Source organism: Hemicordylus capensis, chromosome 3 (assembly GCF_027244095.1).
Source record: "Hemicordylus capensis ecotype Gifberg chromosome 3, rHemCap1.1.pri, whole genome shotgun sequence".
NCBI classification, from domain to species: Eukaryota; Metazoa; Chordata; class Lepidosauria; order Squamata; family Cordylidae; genus Hemicordylus; species Hemicordylus capensis.
The window spans coordinates 98066286-98088834 of record NC_069659.1 but is presented as its reverse complement, the minus strand read 5'-3'; the positions used below and the strand labels follow the sequence as shown (position 1 = coordinate 98088834).

Here is a 22549-nt window from a genome sequence, read left to right as displayed (position 1 = left end):
GAAGCATGAAAGCAGAAAACCACTAAAGCCTGGATAATGCATTTGTTTTTCAGTAAGTCCCTTAATATGTATACTTGATTTTACAGTTCTGGGAGGAGGAGAAAAGGACCCTTTAAAACAATCAGATTTGGGACCAACATTGATCTTTCAGATGACAAAAAGTAAGTACAGTAAAATAAGTAAATGTGCTTATTGATACGAGAGGCTAGGTATATCACTATGTCAAACAATATTTTTCTTGTACAGGTCGATCTCAATTGTGGTACCACTATTCACATTTCTGTGTATCCTCAGTTGCCTAATTGGAACCCAAATGCAATATCTGCAAATACAAAAGGGTGAAAACCCACGTATCTGTGGTTTGGGGATGGCCAGAAATGACTTCATAGGTCATTTCTGGCTGCTATTTTGTGAAAAGGAGTCATTTTGTGGTTTATTTGGTTTTGTTTGTTTGTTTTAAGTGTCCCCCCCAGGGGCAAAAAAATAAAAAAAAAATGGCGCATTTCCTCCTGCAGAGCATAGTAGGGCACTTGCCTTTTCACTGTTTTTTTGCCTTTTTAGCACATTTTTCTAGCTTCCAGGAACCTAACACCCCCGCCCCCTTCACCCCTGCAGCATTCCTATTGCCACAGTGCCCTGTTATCTGCAGTGGAAGAGGAGAACAGAACACCCGCAGATAATGGGGTTCATCTATACTATATTGCCAGCACTTGTTTTACTGGGCTCTACTGCCTAAGTCTGTAGGGTTGGTAATCATACTTCTAATTGCACGTGCACCCTCTCTCTCTCTCGCACGCTCTCTCTGTCTCTCTCTCTCAGGCGCACACAGACAGGTTTCTGGACAATCCTTTTTCAGGAACCCATACTACTTCTGTCAAGCGTATAAATCAGTTTAATGCCCCTCAAAATGGAACTCCTTAGAAAAGTGTTGAACATGAAGGTGGATTGACTGAGTTCAGAGAGCTGTACTTAGTGGAGCAGGGTTTCTCCCCTCGGATTTCATCAGATCATGCTAAGAGACTCTTCACCTCTGTCAAGAAGATTGTCAAGTTCTGTGGTCCTTTGCAAGACACTTCAGTAAAGTATACAGATGCACTCAAGGGTCTATGGGCTTGGACCCTTATTTATACTTTCCTCAAATCTCCACTTTCCAAAAGTAATGCAAAAAAAAAAAAAATTCAGGAAGAAAAGTAGTAATGATTGTTCTGACTTGCTTTTGTCCTAGAGGTCCTTGGTTCTTTAATATTCTGGATCTGGCTACCGAAAAGCCATGAAAGCTTCCCAGGTCACCTTCACTCTTTCACCAGGGTCTGATTTTCACACCTGGATCAAAACAACTTCAGCTAGGTTCTGAGTGACTGAATAGATGATCTTAACTTCCCTTGTCTACTCATAGAAAATATTTCCCCCTGATATGATTTCTAGATTCTTCTCAGTCTCCATGATCTACAGACTGATATAGCATACCTTTTGTGAACAGTGGGATAAAAATGACTTCTTAAAGTGAGAGGAATTAAGTAGCTTAAATTCCTCCAGAGTAACCTCCATCAGGTGTTGGCTATCTGCTCTGTGCTGTATGGGAAACATATGTTTCTACATGCAGCCCTCACTAGAATAATCTGCGAAGAGATTTCTAACAAAGGTTGATCAGCTTCATCAACTTTCACTGCATTGTTTCCATTTAGAGATTCAATACTACTTTCAAGCCCTCACTAGAGTACCCTTTAAGTCTTTAGCATGCATTCCACTCTGAATGTCACCTTAAGTGGCACAGTGGGGAAATGCTTGACTAACAAGCAGAAGGTTGCCGGTTTGAATCCCCGCTGGTACTATATCAGGCAGAAGCGATATAGGAAGATGCTGAGAGGCATCATCTCATACTGCGCAGGAGAAGGCAATGGTAAACCCCTCCTGTATTCTACCAAGGAAAACCACAGGGCGCTGTGGGCGCCAGTGAAATCAGCTTTCCGGCACACTTCACCTTTACCACTCTGAATACTCTCCTAGGGCACCCTGCTTTTTCCATAAGGATGTAGAGGTGATTCAGCTAGTCACTGCTTTTTGTCCCTAAAGTCTCTTGTTTCCAGGAGTAAGTTTTTTACCCTGATCTCTCACATGAGGAAGTAGCATGAGTTAAACAGGAAGCTTCTATTGAGAGAATGAGGGCTTTAAATGGGTCTGGAGCAAGCCAGTCTCCAAGGTTGAATGTTAAAGCCACGTTGTTAAATATATCAGCTTAGACTATTGGGCATCAACCAAAGGAGTCCCCAAAGGAATTGCTTCCCATTCTGTCAGAAGTTCTAGTGCCACTGCATCCTTCTAGGGTAGATCTTCCATAGAAATTATTTGTAGGTCTGCCACCTGAGTGAATCATTCATTCGTTAGAAACTACAAGATTAGCTTTTGGTCATCAGCTGACATTTCTTTGGGCCACAACCCTTCAGAGGGTTTTGGACCACTGGGTCCATGGATGGTCTTGGAATTAATTTGGCCTATCCTGGGACTTTGATAAGTCCCACTTGCAGAATTGTCCCCTGCTCTGGTGGTGATTTTTTCATTTTATCTTGCCTATTGAATCTTGGCATTACAGAGGGACATTCCATTACACTCTTACCAGTTCCATAGGCCTAGAGTTCTTAAAGAGCTTCATTGTTCATTCCTTATAAGTGTTTGCTAGAATCCCCCTCCTTCAGGAGAGGAGATTCTATTATTCTGTCTACATTGTCCTAAGAAAGGGCTATCTCCGTTCTAGAATGTACATACCCAGAAAAGAAATTCATCAGGTAATAAAACTGTGTGTGTGTGAGAGAGAGAGAGAGAGAGAGAGAGAGAGAAATGAACAATACAAACATCTCCTGTAAACTGTATCTTCAAACAAAACAGAAACCTAATTTTAGAGCTCTCCCCCAAAGATAGGACAGATTCTTAAAGTTGATGGCATATAGCAATAGGGGAAGTTTATATAGACACTTGTGCATGGTCTGCCTAGTATTTTGCTGAAAGGTTTGCGTAGTCAGTCATATTCTGTCATGGCAGCCCAACCTTGGGTTCACTGACCTATTCATCTAGAGCAGCTTTGCTGAACTGAACAACTCCAGTGACAGTGGTGGTGAAAAGAATATTGTTCTCCTTGCCATCACTCTAATGGCAGGCCTTCAAATGGTACGTAAGCAATGCGTATACACAGATTCATTGTGTTTTTTCCACTGCATATTTTCTTTTCCTTAATTGGTATCTCATTCCTTATCTATCTATCTATCTATCTATCTATCTACACACACACAATGCCATGAGCCAATGAGATGTATGAGGAGGGCTGTAGGCCACCTCCAGCCTCAAAGGCAGGATGCCTCTGAGTACCAGTTGTAGGGGAGTAACAGCAGGAGAGAGCGTATGCCCTCAACTCTTGCCTGTAGGCTTCCAGCGACATCTTGTGGGCCACTGTGTGAAACACGATGCTGGACTAGATGGGCCTTGGGCCTGATCCAGCAGGGCTGTTCTTATGATATTGAGGCACATAGTACCTGGGAGCTGCTGCATCAGTGGCTGAAGTAAGCTTCCTGTTTAGAGGTTAACCAGGCTGTTCACAGCATAGTTGTTGGGGTCAACATACCAGTGCCCGAAAGAGCTAAAGAAACCAGTTGGAAAAAGCTAAAGAAACCAGTTCAGTGGTTATTGATCTGGATTATGACCCGTTGCACTCATAAGAATGGGTTCTGCGCCTGTGCAGGACCATTCCATCAGAATTAACTCGATCCTCAAGGCACTTAGCCCCGTCCCCTGCACATGGTGCACTTCCTTAGTTTGGGTGGGCTAGCATTTCTCTCCTCAGTTCCTTTCTGAATGCCATTGCGTGAGCACCTCGGACAGTGAGCTCCTCGGATTGGAACAGTTTTCTGTGGAAACAAAATAAAAATTTATCTCTGTTATTGCTGTATCCTCGACTCAGACCGAATCAGATTATTCTTTTTCGATGTTTACATTTTATTTGGACCAGACTGACTATTGGACGGCTTTACTTGGCTTAGACTCGGAACGGACTTTCTGCTATGCTCATAGAACTTGACTCTTCCATGCCCACAACTCAATGACCTGCTTCAACTTTGACAAGGTTGTCAATGTTGGTAATGGCCACAATTTCGGCTGCTTGACACAGGGAGCGCTCCCTGTCACCCGCAACAATGCCAAGACCATCTCTGTCTCCAGCCACTCTCGATCCACAGTATGCTCTCTGCCCTTCATCTTTCCCCTTCTCTTTCAACATCAACACTAAGAATGATAATCTAGAGGCCAGCTTGTGCCTGGCAGTGCCTAACGCCTCTTAAATATGCTGGATTCCATTGAGAGCACTCCTTTGGCATCCACATTTTACGGTTTCCTTAGCCATGGTCTCAACACCAAGGAGCATGGAGCGGCGCTCATGATTCCAAGGACTCCAGGAACTTCACCTTGGTCTCGACTCTCTACTCATTCCACACCTTCGGATTTCCAACCTTTCCAGTCAATGCAGACTGCCAGCCCATATACATGGAAAGCCCCAGGAAAGTATGTGGCTACACAGGGCTTACAGGTGAAACTCGGAAAATTAGAATATCGTGCAAAAGTCCATTAATTTCAGTAATGCAAATTAAAAGGTGAAACTGATATATGAGACAGATGCATTACATGCAAAGCGAGATAAGTCAAGCCTTAATTTGTTATAATTGTGATGATCATGGCGTACAGCTCATGAAAACCCCAAATCCACAATCCCAGGAAATTAGAATATTACATGGAACCAAGAAGACAAGGATTGTAGAATAGAACAATATCGGACCTCTGAAAAGTATAAGCATGCATATGTATTCAGTACTTGGTTTGGGCCCCTTTTGCAGCAATTACTGCCTCAATGCGGCGTGGCATGGATGCTATCAGCCTGTGGCACTGATGAGGTGTTATGGAAGACCAGGATGCTTCATTAGTGGCCTTCAGCTCTTCTGCATTGTTTGGTCTCATGTCTCTCATCCTTCTCTTGGCAATGCCCCATAGATTCTCTATGGGGTCAGGTCAGGCGAGTTTGCTGGCCAATCAAGCACAGTACACTGTATACTTTTCGGAGGTCCGATATTGTTCTATTCTACAATCCTTGTCTTCTTGGTTCCATGTAATATTCTAATTTTCTGGGATTGTGGATTTGGGGTTTTCATGAGCTGTACGCCATGATCATCACAATTATAACAAATTAAGGCTTGACTTATCTCGCTTTGCATGTAATGCGTCTGTCTCATATATCAGTTTCACCTTTTAATTTGCATTACTGAAATTAATGGACTTTTGCACGATATTCTAATTTTCCGAGTTTCACCTGTAGTGCACAGAGGTGGTAGGGGAGATGCTTCACAGATTCATCTCTGCTCCCCTGGACTTCCAGGGGGTTACCAAGAGTATAAATTATGGAAGGCTTGTTGTCAGCCTCAATAGTACCCATAGCTACTCAAGTAACACTTCCTATGTCAACTTGGGATCCCTTTATAAACTTTAATATCCTACAAGGACATAATTTGTTCCCATTATCTGGATTTGATTTGTGAAGCTTTATGTACCCAGCTTTATGCAACCAAGTGTTGATCAGGCGTAATCAAATATTGATCATTGCTGCCGAATTTTCTTAGAACTGTTAATACATTTAGAATATTTTCTTTTTAGTATTTGCTTAAAGAAATATAATGACGTATTTTTTTCTTTTGCTTTATGTTTCAATAAAATTGGAATTTTTTTTTTTAAACCACAAAAAAGTAACACTTCCACCAGAATTACCTAAACCTTCCACTACTATAATCTCAATGTTGTCCCAAGTGACGCCACCGAGAAAGAATGATGCATCGGTACCAAAATGCCCAATCCAACTCCTGCTAATGTGGTAACCCCTGTTAACTTGGCAAAGAGGCACCTTTTAACGTGGTGACTCTTTTTAGCAGGGGGAGAGTAACTGCCATATCCACCCCCAGCACAGTACTTCCAGTGACTGTTGCTGGTGTCTATCTTAGGTTTCTTTTTAGATTGTGAGCCCTTCCAGGACAGGGATCCATCTTATTTATTTATTATTTCTCTTTGTAAACTGACCTGAGCCATTTTTGGAAGGACGGTATAAAATCAAATAAATAAATAACTCGCTTGCATTTACACACCGACTGTGGAAGTACCTAAGCCGCATCCTCAAAGGAGTCATCCGACCCATACGGTGCTCCTTAACACCACGACGTCTACTACTCAAATGGTCTCCAAAAAGGAGATTGCAAATTATGCGGCAAGTAGCAAAATATGCCTACTCCCTTTGAGATGAACTTGCCCAGGAACAGGCTGACCTCTCGCCTGAAGAATTTCTGGCCAAGTTCAATGACATCCATTCCAAAGTTACCCTCCTGACTAGACAGGAGTTAACATCAGGCACCTGGCAGAGACTGAGTATCAAACTTTGACTGCTGTTTCTTTTCAGAGGCATGCTTGGTTTTGCTCCACAGCGCTTCAACCAGACATGAAAGACTGTGTAGAGAACTTACGCTTCGATGGGAAAGGTCTCTTTTGTGAAACCACAGACACCACCATGGAGTCCATCAAAAAATCAAAATTTACAGCTAAGACATTTTTGACTCCTCCTCCAACTCAAAATTCTAAATACTGTCAATATGGTAGGAGACAGTATTTCTACAAACAGACGAATAGAATGGATTTCCGAAAGCAGTATCAGCACTTCAACAGAAAGCCGTTTAACCAAAAGTCCAGGGGCTCGCAAGGCGCCCACCCAAAGACTTCTGACCAGGACAAGCAACACCTTTTGATCCTGAGGTCAGTCCACTGAATCCTCTCGCCCAGGAGTCTCCACCATCAACTTCTCTACAACCTTCCATCTTAGCCACCTCCACCATCAGGCTTGGCAAGTTATGCCTTCATATGGCGCAACATAACATCAGACCGTTGAGTCCTTTGCATAGTCCAGATGGGCTATGCTATAGAATTCACAATCCTATCATCATTCAACAGAATCAAGTACACGCCAGTGTCCCTACTGCTGATGGAAGAAGTTCAGACTCTTTTGGACAAAGGGGTGATATCACCTGTTCGGTGGACAGATCAGTGAAAGGGGTTTTACTCCCACTACTTCCAGGTTCTGAAATGGGATGGTAGCCTACAGCTAATCATGGACCTACAGTGGCTGAACCGTCATGTGGACGTGCACAAGTTTCGCATGGTGACATTGCAGAGCATTCTTCCTCTCCTCTACAGAGAGGAGTGGTTCGCAAAGTTGGATCCAGCACAATCACAGGCAGTACCTCTGGTTCACAGTGATACGCCAGATCTACCAGTACAATGTCCTCCCATTTGGTCTGGCTACGGCGCCCCATGTATTTACAAAATGCATGGCCATGATCATAGCGCACCTCCGGTCACAGGGACTCACAATTTTCCTCTACTCGACGACTGGCTCCTGGCAGAAAGTATAAATGGTCAGTAAGCTTTGCAGGTCTCAACAGTCCTGAGCTTACTCAAGGACTTGGGTGTCCAGGTCAACTGGTCATAGTCCATGCTCCAGCCAGTGAAGCACATAGACTACATAGGGGCCATTCTCTATGCGATGGCACAGCAGGCTTTTCTGTACAAGGAGCACTTCTTGCACATCACAACTCTGAAAATTACCTTCATAGCACAACCAAGACAGCCAAACTTTGACTCAGATGCCTTCAGCTCTGATTTCTGTAGGCATTCCACCCAAACGTGGACAGTTCTCAAATCTGTTGACAATTCACTCCAGTGGTGGATGAAGAAAGTCAACCTGCTGTTGGGTCTCCTTCCAAGTGCCTCAACCATCTGCCTGGGTCATGACGGATGCTTTGCTGTGAGGCTGGGGAGCCCACTACGGGTATCTTCGGGCACAGGGTCTGTGGTCTCTGAACCAGTGCCAAATGCATATCTTTATCTATAAATAAATGCATATCAACCTTTTAGAACTGCTGGCAGTGTTCCAGGTGCTCAAGTCCTTCCAGCTGTCTCGATAGGCAAGGTGGTCCAAGTCAGCTTGGACAGTCCCGCAGCAATCACTTGTCTAAACTGGCAGGGAGGGACAGTCCCCTGTTCCCTTTGCATGCTAAGCCTATACATTTGGAATTGGCCAATAGCACAGTGTATAATCCTGACTGCTATCTACATCAAAGGAGTGGAGAACACTTTAGCAGATCATCTCAGCAAGTCACAGCTTTGTGTACAGCAACACAAATGGGAAATCAATCTGCGATACCGCCAGCCATTGTTCAGTACCTGGGGGATGCAGAAGTCGACTTGTTTGTGATGTCAATGAACAAGAAGTGCCCCCAGTATTGCTTGAGGGCAGGCATCGGCCACAACTCTAAAGAGGATGCCTTCCAATCCAACTGGGTTCAAAAGTTACTATACATCTTTCCTCCTTACCCCCTGTTGAACAGAGTTCTGGCAAAAATCCTGCAGGAGTCTGCAGATTGTACATTGATTGTAAACCATGGTGACCCTGGCATCCATGGTTTCAACAGGCACTCAGACTGTTGAAATGTCACCACATATGTCTGCCTCAACTTGTGGATCTTCTAACACAGGAGAGAGAAGGCTTCACCATCCTGACCTGAAAACTCTCAACTTGGCTGCCTGGAGGATAGGCTTTTGAATGACATCCTCCTCAATGACTGGAAGCAATTTACTCACGTCAACTACAACAGCAAGTGGAGGCGATTTAGGCTGTATGCACAGAGGCATGGTTTTCTGCCTCATTCCGCTACTTCTCGCCAGGTTTTGCTATGTCTCACAAACCTGAAACAGCAGAAGCTGCCCAGCATTTCCATCAAAGTTCATTTGGCTGCTATTTCTGCTCGTCATCTCAGATGGGACAAAAAGACATTTTTCTCACATGCAGACTACAAGAGATTCCTAAAAAGGTCTGAACAGTCTCTCCCCACCATTAGCCTACTGAACAATGGAGTCTGTCCCTTGTTCTATCTGCTCTATCGTAGCCTCCTTTTGAGCCCATGGCAACGGCCATCCCTAAACTTGTGACACTAAAACGGCCTTTCTGTTTTGTCGGCTCAGTGAGTCAGCAAACTGAATGCACTTCATATTGATGTCCCCTATATTAAATTCTAGGAGGGCAAGGTAGTGCTTCGCCTGGATCCTGAGTTTTGTTTCATATCAACAGTGACATCGTTTTACCTACCTTCTTCCAGAATTCAATGATGGCTCTGGAACGTTGCCTGTATTCTTTGGATGTTAGGCGTACACTCCTGTTCTACTTGTAGTTGACCAAGTCCTATAGGAACACAAAACAGCTTTTTGTGGGTTACAAGGGCAAAGTGAAAGGTTGACAGATTTCTTTTATTTCTTTTATATTTAGATTTTTATTGATTTTAACAATATCTTAACATTCACATCACATTAAATAAATATTGACTTCCCACTCACACCTCCTCCTCACACCAACTATAGAATTAACCCTTGCTATAATAATAATTCAAAACATATATCTTAAACCTTACAAACTCGATTTTGATCTACCCAACCTGCTAATATTACTAAATTTCAAACCCTGTTGTAAAATCAATATTAGGAAAATAGTTCTTTAAGTATAATAAGAATGGTTTCCAATCTTCTATAAAGCATTCCAAATTTTGGTCTCTTATCAGTACTGTAAGTTTTGCCATCTCCGCATATTCCAAAATTTTTATCAGCCAATCTTCTTTTGGGGGCAGTTCATTACTCTTCCATTTCTGCACATATATTATTCTGGCCGCCGTGGTAGCATACATAAAGAATGTTAAGTTGGTTGTAGAAAACACTCCTTGCGTTATTCCCAGCAGGAAGGATTCTGGCTTCTTAGGAAATGTCATTTTGAAAATTTTCTTTAACTCATTATATATCATGTCCCAAAAGGCCTTAGTCTTCCTACAAGACCACCACATATGAAAAAAAGTTCCTTCAGAGTGTCCACATTTCCAACATTTGTTTGAAACATTTTTATACATTAATGCCAGTTTTTTAGGTGTCAAATACCACCTATATATTATTATTATTATTTTATTATTATTTTACATTTCTATCCCCCTCTTCCTCCAAGGAGCCCAGAGCGGTGTACTACATACTTGAGTTTCTCTATACATCATTTTATAATAATTTTCTTTTAAAACATAACATTCAGTGAACTTTAAATCAGTTTTCCATAACTTTCCCCAGGCTGCCATTTCTATATTATACCCCACATCTTGAGCCCATTTTACCATAGTCGTTTTAACCACTTCATCTCTTGTCTCCTCCAAAAGCAAGAGCTTATACATTTTAGAAACTAATTTTTCATCATTTTCACACAGCTCCTTCTCAAATCTCGACATCTGATCCTCCAATCCAACTTTAAGATCCTTCTTATAAACTTCATTTAACTGATGGTACTGAAACCAATTACTAACCAAATTTTGTATTTCAGTTAAACTTTTAAACTTACAGTCCTTTTCTTGAAAACATAACAAATCCCTATAGGTACCCCATTGCGATTGCATATTTACCTCTTTACGTACTAGAGCTTCAATCGGGGATAACCATAATGGAGTTTTAGGTTCGAACCATTTTTTATATTTTACCCAAACTCTCATTAAGCTCCTTCTTATATAGTGGTTAAGAAAATCTTTATGTACTTTACTTTTGTCATACCACAAATAGGAGTGCTATCCGAACCTTCTGTCAAATTCCTCCAGATCAAGTATTCTAGAATTTCTTAATGTTATCCATTCTTTTAACCACGTCAAACAAACAGCATCAAAATACAACCTTAAGTCTGGTAGGATAAGACCGCCTCTTTCTTTTGCATCTGTTAAATTTTTAAAATTAATTCTTGGTCTTTTCCCTTGCCAAACAAATTTAGTTATGTCCTTCTGCCATTGCTTAAAACAAGTTAAAGTATTAATTATAGGAATAGTCTGAAAAAGAAACAACATTTTAGGTAAGACATTCATTTTCACCACTGAAATTCTTCCCATTAAAGATAAGTTCATATTAGACCATCTTTGTAAGTCAGTTTTTACTGTATTCCATGTTTTAATATAATTATTTGAGAACAACAAAGAATTATTATTTGTCAGCCAAACACCCAGATATTTAATTTTCTTCTCCACTTTCAGTTCACTTATTTCAAAAAATCTATCCTTAGATTTCTGATCCATATTTTTAGTCAACACCTTCGTTTTAGTCTTGTTTATATAAAACCCAGCCAATTGGCCAAATTGTTGTATTTTTTCCAAGGGTCTTCCAATCTTGTCCAATGGATTTTCTAAAAAAAACACGACATCATCCGCAAAGGCTCTTAGTTTATACTCTTGTTTCCCAATTTTCGGGCCTTGTATTTGATCATCTTCTCTAATATTTCTACAGAGCACTTCTAATACTAATATAAAAAGTAATGGGGAAAGTGGACATACTTGTCTAGTTCCTTTTTGTATTTTACAATTTTCTGATAATTCCCCATTTTCAATAATCTTAGCATATTGCTCCGAATAGAAAGGTTGACAGATTTCTAGAAAAAAAGGCTTATCCTACTGGATGTGGAACTCATTTTCCTGGCCTACAAACATCAAAAGGTGGGGCCTAAGACCATACGGGCTCACTCTACCAGAGCTTACATTTGTACACCACCCCAAACCTTCGTCTCTGGGCAGTTAATAGTATAAAACAAGTTAAAATATATACAAAAACATAAAACAATTTAACAATTTAAAATCAACAAAACGTTAAAATTTCAAAGAACAGAAAAAGTTTGGGTGAAGAGGTGGGTTTTCAAATGCTTTGTAAAAATTGTCAGAGATGGGTAGGATCGTATCTCAGTAGGGAGCGCATTCCACAGTCTTGGGGCAGCAACTGAGAAAGCCTGTCCCCGTGTGGCCACCAGCCGAGCTGGCGGCAACTGGAGACAAACCTCTCCAGATGACCTCAAAAGGCGGTGGGGATCATAATGAAGAAGACATTCTCTTAGATATCCAGGGCCTAAGCCATTTAGGGCTTTAACTAGCACTTTGTATTTTGCCCGGAAACCTATTGGCAGCCAGTGTAACTCTATCAACAAAGGAGTGATGTGGTCTCTCCGTGATGACCCAGAGACCAACCTGGCTGCCATGTTCTGTACCAACTGAAGCTTCTGGACTATGTACAAAGGGCGCCCCACATAGAGCGCATTGCAGAAGTCAAGTCTGGAGGTTACCAACATATGTACCACTGTTTTGAGGTCGTTCATCTCAAGAAATGGACGCAGCTGACGTATCAGCTGAAGCTGATAAAAAGCACCCCTGGCCACCGCCTCAACCTGAGAAACCAGGGAGAGGTGTGGATCCAGAAGTACTCCCAGACTGCGAACCTGTTCCTTTTGAGGAAGTGTGACCCCATCTAGAACAGGCAGATCAAAATTGTCTCTAGAGTTCTGACCCCGCACAATAAGTATCTCCGTATTATCTGGATTCAGCTTCAGTTTATTCTCCCTCATCCAGCCCATTACTGCTTCCAGGCAAGCATTTAGGGAAGTTATGCCTTCTCCTGAAGAAGTTGGCATGGAGAAGTAGATTTGGGTGTCATCAGCATACTGATAACACCCTGCTCCAATCCCCTGATGAGCTCTCCCAGCGGTTTCGTGTAGATGTTAAAAAGCATTGGAGAAAGTATGGAGCCTTGAGGGACACCATACTTAAACTCAGATTTTGAAAAGCAACAGTCTCCAATTGACACCATCTGGAATCTGTCTGAGAGGTAGGAGCGGAACCACTGTAAAACAGTGCTCCCCATCCCAACACCCTCAGATGTTCCAGAAGGATACTATGGTCGATAGTATCAAAAGCCGCCGAGAGATCCCAAAGGACCAACAGAGTCACACTGCTTCTGTTAATTCCCAATTGGAGATAATCCATCAGGCCGACCAAGGCAGTTTCCACCCCATACCCTGCCCGAAAACCAGTTTGAAAAGGGTCTAGATAATCAGTTTCCTCCAAGACCACCTGGAGCTGAGAGGCCTCCACCCTCTCAATTACCTTGCCCAGCCATGGGAGGTTGGAAACAGGCCTATAGTTGCTCAACTCCGAGAGATCTAATGCAGCCTTAAGAAGAGATCTAATAATTGCCTCCTTGAGACAAGGAGGCATCCTGCCCTCCCTCAGAGAAGCATTTATGATTTCTACCAGGCCTCCCACAACAGCCTCCCTGCTAGATAGAACAAGCCATGTTGGACAAGGTTCAAAAGAACAAGTGGCAGGCCTCACTATTCCGAGCAGCTTGTCCATGTCCTCAGGAGTCACAAACTGAAACCGATCAAGTCGCGCCACATAAGAGAAGTTGTCAGACACCTCCAATTCAGACATCGAATTAATTGTGGAGTCTCTGTCTAAATTGGCCCGAATCCGAGAGATTTTATCTGCAAAAAACTCTTTAAACACATCACAGTGGGTAACCGATCGCTCCAAATTCTGATTCAAGGAGGGGGGGCACTTACCAGCCCCCTCACAACCCTGAACAACTCTGCTGGACGTGAACATGCAGATGCAATATGGGCAGAAAATAACTGCTTCTTTGCTGCACGTATTGCCTGAGCATAGATCTTTAAATGTGCTCTATGTCGTAATCTGTCGGATTCGAGTCGAGTCTTTCTCCACTTGTGCTCCAGTCACCTACCTTGCCGCTTCTGCCCCCGTAGATCTTCCATATACCAAGGGGCCTCTTTTGAAGTGGGTCAGAGGGGACGCTTAGAAGCAATTGTGTCTACTGCCCTGGTGAGCATGTTATTCCAGTTTTGCACCAAGGCATCAACAGGATCACCAGCAGAGCCAACATTAAATTTCTCCAAGGCTTCTTGGAATCCTATTGGATCCAATAACCTCTTTGGGCGGACCATTCTAATAGGCCCCTGGCCCCTGCATAGATGGAAAGTGGTTGTAAGCCTAACTTTAAGCAGGTGGTGGTCTGTCCATGACAATGGAGAAGTCACAGGAGTCTCCACCCACGGAACACCACCCTGATCAGAGTAAAAGACCAAATCAAGCGTGTGACCTGCAGTGTGCATCGGTCCTGAGACCACTTAGGATAGGCCCATAGTTGTCATGGCCGCTATGAACTCCTGAGCTGCCCCGGACAAATTGGTCCCAAAGTGAACATTGAAGTCCCCCAGCACCAAAAGTCTGTGAGACTCCAACGCAAGTTCTGCAACCAAGTTCGTGAGCTCAGTAAGGGATTCCGTCGGGCAGCGGGGCAGTCGGTACACTAACAGAAGTCCCAATCTATCCCTGGTCCCCAAACTTAGGTACACACATTCAATATGGTCAGATACCTCGACAGGGACCCTGGTAAGGGAGATGTTATCCTTATAGACAACAGCCACTCCGCCTCCCCGCCCATGTCCCCTCACCTGCTCCTCTACAGAATACCCTGGAGGAAGAAGCTGGGACCACCCTGGGCCACCAGCCTCCCCCAACCAAGTCTCAGTGATACACACCAGGTCAGCCCCTTCATCCATAATCAAATCATGGATTACTTCGGGTTTATTTTGGACCGACATGGCATTGTAGAGGAGCAAGGTAAGGCTATGTGGGTTGTTGGCAGTGCTTCCCGAGGTCATAGAGTTGGCAGGACAGCCGGAAGGGGAGACAGCTATTCAATTTCTAACTACCCTTCCCCTGGAATGGCCTGCTGACCTGCCAATGTTACTGCTTCTATTCCCCACCATCACCAGGAATAGCTGCCCCACATTCAACCAAGGCGCTCCCTGTCTCCCCATCTCTAGATGACCCCAAACATATAACTACTTCAATCCAATCTCACCAACAGTGAAGTGAGCAAGAATCTTCTCTAGCTGTTCAAGTTAGTATGTTGGCCCCAGCCCTCAGTCCCACCTCCAAAGGCCGGCCCCCTTTGGCGGCTGCCTGCAGGCAGCCTGCACCTTTGGCTGCAGCCCACTCTAATAAAGGCCAGGATCTCAGAAGCCCAATGGGTGTGTCTCACACCCACATCAGTCAGGCAGTTTGGCCAGGTGCAGATCATATCTGAACACAATTAGAGTGAGTTCAGCCCCGATAGCAAACAGGCTACAGCAAAGAGGACAAGAGCAAAGAAAAAGCCTTGGCCAGACCCTTCCCTACCCAGAGGAGAGTGGAGCGTAGAAGCCAGATAATAACTTCTTACCCCCACAGCCATCTTCGTTCCAGCCACCCTTCTGACTGCCTCTGTCTGGCTGTAGCCCACTCTAATAAAGGCCAAGATCTCAGAAGCCCAATGGGTGTGTCTCACACCCACACCGATCAGGCAGTTTGGCTAGGTGCAGAGTATATCTGAACACAATTAGAACATATATGGCTGTCATTAAGCTCAGAGAAATCTGTACTGCAGCAACTTGGTCCTCTGAGCATACCTTTGTGAAACATTATGCTTTGGACCTTCACTCTGCAGCTCAGGCCAATTTTGGGAGGGGTATGCTGAAAAGGGTCTTATTTTAGCATCCTACACCCACTCCAGACTGACAGCTCATTAGTCACCCACTCTTATGAGTACAATGGATCGCGATCCAGATAAACAGGTTGCTCACCTGTATCTATTGATCTGGAAGTCTATTTATCATCAGCTACTAGTTGGAGGGCTATAGGTTTCCTCCAGCCTCAAAGGCAGGATGCCTCTGAGTACCAGTTGCAGGGGAGTAACAGCAGGAGAGAGGGCATGCCCTCAACTCCTCCCTGTGGCTTCCAGTGGCATCTGGTGGGCCACTGTGTGAAATGGGATGCTGTACTAGATGGACCTTGGGCCTGATCTATAAGGGCTGTTGTTATGTTCTTAAGTGATCCGTTGCTGTCATAAGACCCTCCTGCCAGCCCTGCTGCAATATGCAAAGTTACAAAATATATGTTTATAGAACATGCAGTGCTACTTAACTTCTTGAACTGTGACTGATTCCTTACAAATGGTTGAATCCAAATGTCGGTCCTTCAGGAACTGAGGAGAGAAACGCTAGCCCGCCCAAACTGAAGAAGTGTGCCATGTGCAGGGGGTGGGGCTAAGCGCTTTGGGATGCTAGTCAGTTCTGCTCAAATGGTCCTGTGCTGTCGCAGAACCCACTCTTTTGGCTGTAATGAATTACTTCCAGATCACTGGTGATCAACCTGTTTTTTAGTCATTAGCCACTAACCAGTTGGATCCTTTAGTTTCATAACGACAACTATGCTAACTGGTCCTCTGATCAGCAGAACCTGCATGTGAATGACAGTTGGACCTTTGTCTATGACAAAGGCATACTCAAGATACTTTAATCAGATGGTCTGTATCCAGTCCAGTCTGTAACAATAGATCCTGCATGTGTGTTATACATTGATGAAATCATGAATTGCTGCTAATAAAGGAGCATTGTGTTGGAATTTGAAGACCCAGAAGACAAATAGCTGTGTCGTCTCAGAATCTCTGAACTAATTTAAATCCCAATATCAAGTATTTAAATCCATAGTTGTCAGGATCCAGTGAGCTGCTTAGGTGCACCCCAAGATTTTGGGCATGCATTATGGTATTTTTGAACTTTTCTTTTGAACAATAGGTTCCCATATCACAAACTGCTTTTGAAGGTTCCCTCAGTTCTAAAAATAATTTGCCATGCATCTTATTTATTAGTTCTATGTTAACCACTTTGAGAACATTTGTTGAGAAGCTGCATATAAATGTTCATAGTAGCATAGAAGACTGCTGTTCAAGAAACAAACCTTTAAAGCTCCCTTGGGTATGTAGAAATAATAGGACTTGTTGAGTTGTGGCCAATAGGATCCACTTTGTACTGAATGCTCGGTGAATGTGGCTCTTTAGATGAGAGCTGTTTTACCTCCTAGGCTTTTTAAAAAATACTTGCCGACCCCACACAGAGCATCTGTGCGCTCTTTGGGGCTGGCGGTTATCTCCCCCCCCCCCCCCGCTTCTTCCCCAGTCTCCGCTTCCAGGCCCAGCCGCCTCTCCTCCCCACTGCCACTTCTGCCCCCCCACACACACACACACTTTCTTTCTCTCCTCCTGGGCCTTGCCTCCACGGCCGGGCCAGGCCCGCCCCCTCTGGCCTCCATGGCCGGGCCGCGGCAACCAATCTTCCTGGGTGTGCCTCAGCTAATCAGGTGCATTCGCCGCTTAGCCAATCAGCTGGGCGCTGGGACGCACATTCCAAGACACACCCAGGAAAATTATATATATAGATATTAGTGTATTGAAACCTGGTTGAGATCAGCTGGGTCTGTTCTGACCTCTCAATATCATCCACCCTGACTTCAATTACACATAACAGGCCAGTATCCAATGAGAGATTATGGTTTTGCTGATGATTGGCCTAGCTTAACCAAATTCCAAGGTTCTTGTCTGGAGCACAGAGATGCACATAGGCTCTTTCTCTTTCCTCTCTGTCATTCTTTCCCCAATGCCATTCTTACTGTTGGTTGATTCTGTTAAGGATGCTGCTCCTGGGGGAGTTGACAAACACCTCCTCACTACTTTTGGGAGCCCCCAAATGCGTTATCTGGGTAACAGTGCTATTTCTCCATGACTTTGGTCAGTCATGGCCCAAGTGCTAACTTAAATTTTCTCTATGTTGAGAACAAAGAAATATTGTGGAGTTGTCAAGGTTAATTTGTAGGGAATAAAACTTTTTTTTTTTTAAACTTCACAAAATATTACATACATCTGTTTTTCAACAGGTGGAAGTTACAGCTTCATGAACTGACGAAGCTTCCTGCTTTTGTACGTGTGGTATCAGCAGGAAATCTACTCAGTCATGTTGGTCATACAATCTTAGGAATGAATACAGTCCAGTTGTATATGAAGGTACCAGGCAGCAGGACACCAGGTGAGTGGTGAAAGTAAAATGTTTGGATCATGCTACATACTGACATAGGTTGTACTGTTTGTTGTTAGTTTGAATTTTGTAAGATATCCTGGGACTTTGAAGGTGTGGGATGTGAATCCTTACATATTTAAACTCAGTACTGTAATCTTAGTTTTGAAAATACCTCAATTCTTGGGTCTTTATTTTGTAACTTACTTATCAGTAATAATCCCCTAGGGATGTGTGAACAGGTCCAGCAGTTCGAAGGTCCAGAGGTTCAATTTAGGGGTTTGGGATCGAACCGAAACACACACACACACACACAGAGGTTCTGTCCAGACTGGAACTGAACCTCTGGATACGTTCGTGAATTATTTTTTAAATTTAAAAAAATGAATTAAAGTACCTTTTGCCCCTTTGGGGGACTTCCTGTATGCCACGTGGGGTGGGTGTGTCCGCGAAGGTTCTGCCTCCCCCCGCCGACCTCTGTAGTCACTGCCGCATCCCAGGAAATGGATCATTTTCGGCCCGTTCGGGTCTCTGTTGTTCGCGGCAGTGGCCATTTTGACTGCCACCATGCTCAGGAGTTCATAGCGTCCATGACGACTATGGGCCTAAGTGGTCTCGGGACCGACGCACATTGCAGGTCACACTCTTGATTTGGTCTTTCACTCTGATCAGGGTAGTGTTCCGTGCATGGGGACTCCTGTGATTTCCCCACTGTCATGGATGGACCACCATCTGGTTAAGGTTGGACTCACAGTCACACTCCACCTTTGCAGGGGAGAGGGACCTATTAGGATGGTCCGCCCGAGAAGGTTATTGGATACAACAGGATTTCAAGAAGCCTTGGAGGGATTTAGTGTTGGCTCTGCTGGCGATCCTGCTGATACCCTGGTGGAGAACTGGAACAGCAGACTCACTGGGGCAGTAGACATGATCACTCCTAAGCGTCCTCTCCAACCCGCTTCAAAATTGGCCCCTTGGTATACGGAAGAACTACGGGGGCTGAAGCAGCGAGGTAGACAACTGGAGCGCAAGTGGAGAAAGACTCGGCTTGAATCCGACAGATTGCAACATACAGCTCATTTGAAGACGTATGCTCAGGCGATACGTGCGGCAAAGAAGCTATTCTCTTCTGCCCGTATTGCATCCGCATGTTCACGTCCGGCGGAGTTGTTCAGAGTTGTGAGAGGGCTAGTGAGTGCCCTCCTCCCTTGAATCAGAATCTGGAACCATTGATTACCCGCTGTGATGTGTTTAATGAATTCTTTGTGGGGAAAATCTCTCGTATTCGGGCCAACTTAGACTCCGTCTCCACAATTCCCTCAGTGTCTGATGTGGAGGTGTCCTGCGACTCCTCTTGTGTGATTAGGTTAGATCGGTTCCAGTTTGTGACTCCTGAGGATGTGGACAAGCTGATTGGAATGGTGCGGCCTACAACCTGTTCTCTTGACCCTTGTCTGACATGACTTATATTATCTGGCAGGGAGGTTGTTGTAGAAGGCCTGGTAGAGATTATAAATGCGTCTCTGAGGGAAGGTAGGATGCCTCCTTGTATTAAGGAGGCAATTAATAAACCGCTTCTGAAGAAGCCTACCCTGGATCCCTCGGATTTGAACTACTACAGGCCTGTCTCCAACCTTCCGTGGCTGGGCAAGGTAATTGAGAGGGTGGTGGCCTCCCAGCTCCAGACAGTCTTGGATGAAACTGATTATCTTGACCCATTTCAAACTGGCTTTCAGGCTGGCTAGGGGTGGAGACTGCATTGGTCGGCCTGATGAATGATCACCAACTGGGAATTGACAGAGGAAGTGTGACACTGTTGGTCCTTCTGGACCTCTCGGCGGCTTTCGATACTATCGACCATAGTATCCTTCTGGAGCGTCTGAGGAGGTTGGGAGTTGGAGGCACTGCTTTGCAGTGGTTCCGCTCCTACCTCTCGGACAAGTTCCAAATGGTGTCCCTTGGAGACTGCTGTTCTTCAAAATCTGAACTTTTGTATGGTGTTCCCCAGGGCTCCATACTGTCTCCAATATTATTTAATATCTACATGAAACCGCTGGGAGAGATCATCAGGAGATTTGGTGCAGGGTGCTACCAGTATGCTGATGACACCCAAATCTATTTCTCCATGTCAGCATCATCGGGAGACGACATAACCTCCCTAAATGCCTGCCGGGAGTCAGTGATGGGCTGGATGAGGGATAACAAACTGAGACTGAATCTGGCTAAGACGGAGGTACTCATTGTCCGGGGTCAGAACTCAAGAGATGATTTTGATCTGCCTGTTCTGGATGGGGTCACACTTCCCCAGAAGGAACACGTACACAGTCTAGGAGTGCTTCTGGATCCGAGCCTCTCCCTAGTGTCCCAGGTTGAGGCAGTGGCCAGAAGTGCCTTCTATCAGCTTCGGCTGATACGCCAGCTCCGTCCGTTTCTTGAGATGAACGACCTCAAAACAGTGGTACATCTGCTGGTAACCTCCAGACTGGATTACTGTAATGTGCTCTATGTGGGGCTGCCCTTGTACGTAGTCCAGAAACTACAGCTGGTCCAGAATGCGGCAGCCAGGCTGGTCTCTGGGTCATCTCGGAGAGACCATATAACTCCTATATTGAAGGAGCTACACTGGCTGCCGATATGTTTCCAGGCAAAATACAAGGTGCTGGTTATAACCTATAAAGCCCTAAACAGTTTGGGCCCTGGGTATTTAAGGGAACGCCTTCTTCTGCATGAACCCCACCGCCCACTGAGATCTGCTGGAGAGGTCCTTCTGCAGCTGCCACCAGCTCGTCTGGTGGCCACTCAGGGACGGGCCTTCTCCGCTACTGCCCCGAGGCTTTGGAATGCGCTCCCTAGTGAAATAAGAGCCTCTGACAGCTTTTAAAAAGTCTTTAAAAACACATTTCTTCACCCAGGCTTTTAATTAATGTTGTTTTAATGGTTTTAATGCTTTTTTAAAATATTATTTTAAAATCTTTAAATTGTTGTAATGTGTGTGTGTCTCCCCCCTCCCCATTTTGTCTTAACGAATGTTTTACTTTGTTTTTATTCTGTTGTAAACTGCCCAGAGACATAAGTTTTGGGTGGTATAGACATGTTTTAGCAATAGCAATAGCACTTACATTTATATACCGCTCTATAGCCGGAGCTCTCTAAGCGGTTTACAATGATTTAGCATATTGCCCCCAACATTCTGGGTACTCATTTTACCGACCTCAGGAGGATGGAAGGCTGAGTCAACCTTGAGCCCCTGGTCAGGATCGAACTTGTAACCTTCTGGTTACAGGGCGGCAGTTTTACCACTGCGCCACCAGGGGCTCATTTATTTTAATAAAATAAAAAATAAACAAACATCCTGTTTTTGGGTAAGATCATTGGACATGTAGTGGTAGCTAAACTCTCATTATCTGGATCCTTTTCAGTCTGCCTTCTGGCCTAGTTTTATTATTGTAACTGCCTAGTGGATGATCTGTCCTCACAGATAAATGAGACAATTATTGATTTTTGTGGACCTCTCAGCAACGTTAGATTCCACTGACCATGGTATCCTCCTTCACTGTCTTGCTGGTATGGACTGGGAGGCAGCATACTTCAGTGGTTCCTGGAGGTTAAGTCTCATAATAGGCCTGTGCAATGATTCAACTTTGAAGGGCTGAAGGCAAATGGTGTGCATATCTCCCCGAATCTATTTCCCAGCACTTCGTGCACACCTTCCAAAACATCACTGGGACTTCCCACAGCTCCTCTTCCTTTTAAGGGTCCTCACTGGAACTGTGCACAGGTTCATTTTGTACAAAGATAAGCATTGGGAGTGGCCATCTCCATGTGGAACCAGGGCCAATGTGCACATTTTTCGCTTAAACCCTTTGAAGTTGAATCTTTCCACAAGGCCTACTCTTAAGGTGGTGCTGGGAGACATTCTGTACTATATGGCTGGTGCCTTATAGGATGTCATAGGATCCATTCTGTGCCCATACATTTTACCATCTAAATGAAGCTGCTTTGTGAGGTCATCTGGAGGTTTAGACTGAGGTATCACCGTATGCAGATTACACCAGTCTCTTTTAATCTTTTCTTCAGTTCCTAGGGAGGCAGTGGAGGTTTTGAATCAGTGTCTGAGATTAGTGATGGACTGGATGTGGTCTATAACTGTAACTTAATCCAGATATTATTCTAGGGAAGCTCACCTGGCTCAGCTGTGGTCTGCTTTGTGATGCAAGGCCCAAACTTGGCTTTTTAGAGGGGCTTTGGGGGATGCTGTGTGGTCTCAGTGCTGGTTAGTGATGATATTGAAATGCTTCTACCTACTGAATTTACTTTGAGCTAGATTGTGGTGTTCTTAATTTTATTTCTTAGCAGCCTTGAACATCTGATATGATAGAAAGGTGGATATGAATTGTTCTAGAAAAGAGGACCAAATAATTGAAAAATAAGATGTAAATCTAAAATATAAAAGAGGTTATGCATGTTAGTCTTCATAAAACAATTAATCCTGCAGCACCTTACGACAAACACATTTTTCATAAATACATGAAGTAGCCTTTTACCCGATGAAAACTTACATCACATAAATGTATAACTCTTTAAGGTACCACAGAATTCTGTAGTTTTAGTCTACTATAATTAGTCTGTTGCCCTATGAAAACGTATACCACAATACATGTATTTAACTTTAAGATACTATAGGATTCT

At 44.1% G+C, this 22549-nt stretch overlaps 1 protein-coding gene across 8 annotated transcripts in view; it reads left to right on the top strand.

Annotated features, from left to right (window-relative positions):
* Window positions 1-22549, top strand: part of KDM6A (lysine demethylase 6A) — a 255888-nt gene that overhangs the window by 196562 nt on the left and 36777 nt on the right. For all 8 annotated transcript variants that reach the window (XM_053304859.1, XM_053304862.1, XM_053304861.1 and 5 more), the window contains 2 exons: window positions 87-161; window positions 17724-17872. In XM_053304859.1, the coding sequence (XP_053160834.1) occupies window positions 87-161; window positions 17724-17872 (224 nt within the window). The remainder of the gene's footprint in view (window positions 1-86; window positions 162-17723; window positions 17873-22549) is intronic.